Source organism: Trachypithecus francoisi, unplaced genomic scaffold, assembly GCF_009764315.1.
Source record: "Trachypithecus francoisi isolate TF-2019V2 unplaced genomic scaffold, Tfra_2.0 Lachesis_group5, whole genome shotgun sequence".
Classification (NCBI taxonomy): Eukaryota; Metazoa; Chordata; class Mammalia; order Primates; family Cercopithecidae; genus Trachypithecus; species Trachypithecus francoisi.
The window spans coordinates 87,917,394-87,923,260 of record NW_022681470.1 but is presented as its reverse complement, the minus strand read 5'-3'; the positions used below and the strand labels follow the sequence as shown (position 1 = coordinate 87,923,260).

The 5,867-nt window shown below is 50.4% G+C and overlaps 1 protein-coding gene across 1 annotated transcript; it reads right to left on the bottom strand.

The window, feature by feature from the left end:
• Window positions 1-225: 225 nt before the first annotated feature.
• MPZ (myelin protein zero) lies at window positions 226-5,464 on the bottom strand. Its single transcript, XM_033196933.1, has 6 exons — window positions 5,322-5,464; window positions 2,721-2,887; window positions 2,187-2,400; window positions 1,808-1,943; window positions 1,587-1,647; window positions 226-1,456 (listed from the first exon to the last, which is right to left on the bottom strand). Exons 1-6 carry the CDS (start codon window positions 5,416-5,418, stop codon window positions 1,355-1,357), a joined length of 777 nt encoding a protein of 258 aa, XP_033052824.1. The 5' UTR covers window positions 5,419-5,464; the 3' UTR covers window positions 226-1,354.
• Window positions 5,465-5,867: the final 403 nt, after the last annotated feature.

Sequence of the window (5,867 nt, the reverse complement as noted above, 5' to 3'; positions counted from 1 at the left end):
GCAAAAGCAGAGACTGACAGAGTTTACAACGTAGTATAATCTCACTGATATTGAAGGTATGAATGTGTCTTGTGAGGCTATTTCAGAGTTCTTTCTAGTATACCATATAAGCCCACCCCAAAAAAACAAACTCAACAACCGAAGCCAAGTATGGTAGGTTGGGGATGGGATAAGGGGCAGGAATTATTCCCAGGAGAACTAGGAAATTGTAGACGAGGCAGCAGCTTCTGGAAATGTCAGTGTTTATTAAACATTTAAGGACATTTGGAGGTTTGAGAAGAAATATACAGAGTGTAGAAAAATCCTAAGAATCCCCTGTGGCTGGAGTGCAGCCTCTTCCTCCCCCCCAACCATTTGTTTTTCCTGCTTTTTGTTTGGTGGTTTAGAAAACATTTCTTAAGGCTCATTTTCTCCCTCCTGCACTCCTTAATCTATGAGGATCCATTTTCTCTCTCTCTCTCTCTTTCCTCAAGACCTGGAGTCCCAGAACAATGCTCCAAAGTGGTCAGGGGGCACCAATGCTATACCGAAGTGTGAGGATGAGGGGCCCCTCTGCTTGGGCTGAATCTTCATTAAGGACTTAAGGGGGGGTGACAAATTGCAAAAGCCACATGACGTCATTTGTCCTCAGTCATGGGTGTAAGGGCAGAGGATGAGCACAGGTAAACAAACAAAGAATGGATTAAAAAATAAAAAACAATAACCTAAATAAACCCTGAAAGAGAGTCTGATCTGAGTGCTCTGGGTATTAGCTGGGGGGGACAGAGTATGGAGCTGGGTCACCTGGTAGAGGGAAGGGAGGGACAGGAAACAGCCAGGGGGACAGGCTGGGGGATGCAGGAGATGGGAATGCCAGGTGGCTTGGACTTGAGGCAGAGGGTATCAAGGTGCCTTTCTTCTCGGTGCCCAGGCGGACAAGCACCAAACACACAGCTCCTGGGGCAGGTGAAGGGTAGGATTAGCTCCTGGGCTCCCAGAAAGCCAGGGGTGAAGGTGGGGGAGAATACAATTGCCTGGGGAATGAATTCTGGAATGAAACTTACATCTCAAAGGGAGGTGAGGGCAGGGCAGGGCGGGGGAGCAAGGAGGGAAAGCACCTAGACCGGGGTAAGAGGAGCCTAGGTCCCCCTGCTCTGGCAGGGCCTGGGGTGGGGGGTGGCGATCACTTGTCCGAGTCCAGGCCCATCATGTTTTTGAGGGCGTTTTTGAGGCTGGTTCTGCTGGGGGACTTGACAGCAGGCCGGAGCTCCGAGCTCTGCTCATCCTTTCGTAGCTCCATCTCGATGACCACCACCTTTGAGCCTTTGGCGGACTCCACCCCTAACCCCCGATCCCCCGCCCGGCCCGCTAACCGCTATTTCTTATCCTTGCGAGACTCCCCCAGCCCCTTGGCCTTCTTCTCACTGGCAGCTTTGGTGCTTCTGCTGTGGTCCAGCATGGCATACAGCACTGGCGTCTGGGGGAGGGGCGCACACATCAGTCACCGAGCGATTGGGGCTTGACTGTTCCCATCCCACCCCTCACTGCTGCCCGGCGGCTCCCAGGTTTCTCCTTCTCATCTTGACGAGGCCCCAAGTCCCACTAACCTGCCGCCCGCGCTTCGACGAGTCCTTTGCTGGCTTGTGCAATTTCCCCTTCTCCATGGCGCTGCAAGAAGACAGACTGCTATACGTTTGGCTTCGCCGGAATCCCTTGCACCGCGGACACAGCTTCCTCTTCCCCTTGGCCCTCCCACTCGCTGGAGTAGTCTCAGCCCAGAGCCGGGAGAGTGGGGAGAGTGGGAGCGGAGCTAGGCTCCGCCCCTTACCTGAGCCTCCTCTGCAGGGCCGCCTGCCTGCGTAGCCAGCAGTACCGAACCACGTAGAAAACCAGCAGCAGCAACAGCACCACCCCGAGGACACCCCCGATCACAGCTCCCAGAACCACCCCGTACCTAGTTGGCACTAGGAGGGGTGAGAAAAGAAATGGGAGAATGAGCAGGGCCCTGTATCTGTGGTTCCTAGTCCGCGTCTATGCCCTGCATTGAGGATGTAGAACTCCCAGCCAAAACTGCCTTCTGCCCACGCTCCCAGAGCCTGAATGAAGGTCCTTAGGGCGGGCTTTTTGCCTCTTCCCCCAACCTGTCAGTCCTCCCTGATCCCCTCCCAAACTGCTTCCCATACCCTTGTCCCCATCCCCTCTCACACCTTTTTCAAAGACATACAGCGTGACCTGAGAGGTCTTGCCCACTATGTCTGGAGGGTTTTTGACGTCACAAGTGAACGTGCCATTGTCACTGTAGTCTAAGTTGTGTATGACAATGGAGCCATCCTTCCAGCGAGGGTCCCCTACCCACTGGATGCGCTCTTTGAAGGTCCCCACCTCGTCAATGTAGGGTTGTCCCTTGGCATAGTGGAAGATCTACGAGGAATGAGGGGAAGCATGTGAGAGGACTCTAATGAGAACACAGCTGTCAAAGCTTAGCTCCATAATTTGTTACAGAAAGGGGGAAAAAAAAAAAAAAGCTTCGCTTCAGCCTCAGGGTAAGGGATCTTGGGCTGGAAAGGGTAGTGCTGGGGAAGGGAGGACAATGTAGTCAGGGTGACAAAGATTGCTATTTACCTTGCCAAATTTGGGGTTATGGCTCAAAAAGGATTTCCCCCTCCTTAGCCCAAGTTATCTTTTTTGTTGTTCTTTGAAGCACTTTGTTTTCCAACCCCAGAATTCCCCCAGGCACTCACCGAAATGGCATCTCTGCCCCCTTCAGGCTGGTAGCGCCAGGTGAAGGAGATGTCATCTGAGACCCACTCGCTGGACCAGAAGGAGCAGTGCAGGGTCACCCGGGAGCCCACAGCACCATGGACCTCCCTGTCGGTGTAAACCACGATGGCCTGGGCCGGGGACAGCACTGCAAGCACAAAGTGGGGAATCAGAGGCACTTATGGGCCCAGTAAGGGATACAGAGGAAGTAAAATCAGTAGGAAATCAAGGGCCGAGTCACAGGTCAGAGGCCAATTTGGAAAAGAAACAACAAATTCTGAGCCCCAAGTCTCTGGGGACTAACTGAACAGATGATCATAAATGCTGTATCTGTCAAGCTCTCTTCAGCATGTCTGTAGAGGAGATGAAATCAGCAGTAACAGAATTCTCTTGAGGACTTCCAGAGATTGGGTTCTGTCTCTAAGTCTCACTTCTTCTTTGGGTCAGTATCTAACTCTTAAGCTATCCTTTACATGCAGTGTTCTACATTTTTAAAATTTATTGTAAATTATACAGGTAATACATATTGTGTTCTTCTTATAAACTATTCAAGCAATAGAAATAAAAACAAAAGTCTCCTTTGACACTCAGCCCAATAAATTCTTTTCCTGTATTCCCTTCCAAGATGTAATAAGTTATCCATTTAATATGAAACAAACTCAGTATAAACTCAATAAACTCAAGATATACATGTACTTCAACAAATAGTTTTGTTTTGTGGATTTTTTTTTATGTACATATTGCATTGTATTCTAGCGTTTTTTTTTGCTTAAGAACTCATGTATCTGGAGGAGCTTTCCCTATTGATTCATAGATAGCAATCTTATTTTAACAGCTGCATTGGATTTTGCAATACAGCAAACTCAAATTTCTTGCAGAAAAAAATGAAGATAACTAGAAAATATAAGTCCTCTTCCTTGGTACAACAGTCCTCATTGCTGAATCCCTGGTTGCCATACAGCTTGCTCTTGACTGGGAAGTCAGGAAGGGAAGAACCTCATACCCTATCAGCTGGGTGCAGAGCAAGACCCCAAGCCTGCAGCTCAGATGACTCTACATGTGAGCCCTCTGTGGTTCAACCGTCCTCACCTTCCTCTTGTCCATTCTGGCCCAGTGCCACCCCCAAGACTTACCCACACAAGGAAGGTCATTCCAGAGAGACTATGTGTGTGGGCTGGCCCCAGGGAGGGGCAACTGTAGACCTTTTTGTTCTACAGGAGGGGGAGGTGGCAACCAAACAAAGTCCCATTGTCTGACCAACGTTGGGGGGCCCATGCCACCCCCACTTCCAGCCCAATTGTCCTGAATCTCTCACCTCAGCATGCAATACCATGTACTTACTTCCTGGAACTTCCACCTTAGAACCTTCTTGGGAATCCCCCTTGTGTAACAAGGGAGATAATTCACTGGCTATAACTCCTATTCCTCCTGTTACAATATCAGCCATTGCCCTTCTCAGCTCTGCTCAATGGTTCTATGAGTGGAACAAGTGTTGAGACAGAACTCTCCTTCTTCCTTATACACCAATATTCCTCCCCCCATTTCCCTCACTATGCCCTTCTCCAACTCTCTATCTTTAACATTTTCTCAGGGTACCCCCAAATAGCCCAGTACAACCCAGAAAAGTCTAGGGCTCAAGCAGCTGACAGCAGAGAACTGTGGGCATCCTGGCCAGCCCCCTTTCCCTTGATGTCCTCCCCACCACCCCCACTTGCCTATGGCTCACTCATTGCACTAGGATTCAGGTCAGTTCAGAGAAGGGAAGGGGCCATTCCAATAATCCTGCTTTGACCTCTTGCTCACCCAACATCTGCCAGGGGCAAGGAAAGGGCTGGTCAGCTTATGAAGGAAGACAGCTTTAGAGGGATAAGATCCCAGAATCTCACAGAACCTCGCTGCATTCACCCACACAACAGGTGAGGAGCCACAAAGAGACAAAAAGTCTGAGGAGCTGAGATCACAAACCTGGGCTCCTTACTTAGATCACACTCTCTTTTTTCTTCTGGGAAACTAAGGTTAAGGCACCTGCTGTACTGCTAGGGCACGAGTGGGAATGAAACCCAGATGATGTTTGAGCCTGTTCCTTTACGTAATCTAACACGGCTTTCCAACAGGCTCTTAGCATGGCTCTGGGGGCATGCTACTATTTCCAACCTGGGTCCAGCCATGTCCACCACTCAGGGAAGCTTGCTACACTCTCTTTTACCCTTTCTCTTCAAATAAAACCTCTACTGCCTCCCTCCAAATGCATATTTTTTTCTTTTTTCTTGTTTTTCATATATATATATATATATATATATATATATAAATTTTACAGATGAAGTCTGGCCATGTTGTCCAGGCTGGTCTCCAACTCCTGGGGCTCAAATAATTCTCCCACCTCGGCCTCCCAAAGTGCTGGGATTACAGGCGTGAGCCACGGTGCCCAGCCGGCCGCATATTTTTTCTTTCTGAATATAATGTCACCTTCCTGCTCCTGCTTGCTCTTTCTTTGGTTGCAGTGGGGAGTGCAGCAAAGGCAGTGGGGATTGCTGAGAGACACCTGAGTCCCAAGGCTCCCAGAGTAGGGTGGCTCCACTTACCCAAAGAAGAGAAGAGCAGCACAGCCAGGATAGGGCTGGGGCTGGATGAGGGAGCCCCAGGAGCCATAGCTGGGGTAGGGGCAGGGGCCCGGAGCATCTGTGGGGTTGAGAAAGTGGGGGACCAGAAACTGAACGAGGGGTTCCTGGAACCTGCTTAAAATCCCCTGGAGCCCCAGGATGAGGGGGCTGTCCTCAGCGAGTAACCAATTGCAGCCTGGCATGTGCAGTTGAGAGGTGGTGGGGAGGGAGACAGAGTGCAGGGAGCAGAAGGGACATTGTATAGTATGGGTGGAGGGGTGGGGGTACACATACCACCCCATACACAGAGGGCTTTGTGTCCACTGGCCTCCCCCTGCCCCAGGCTGGAATGTTGCGGGGGGGCAGGGGGGTGGTGAGGGAGAGGGACAAAAACAGGGACACAGACACACTTCTCTGAGGGATAGATAGGGAACCTCAATTTAAAGGCCATTAAAAGGGATTCCTCCTCAGTCTCCTTGCCTGAGAGGTGCTGAAACTCAGAGCCCTAGGAACTAGAGACAGGTTTTC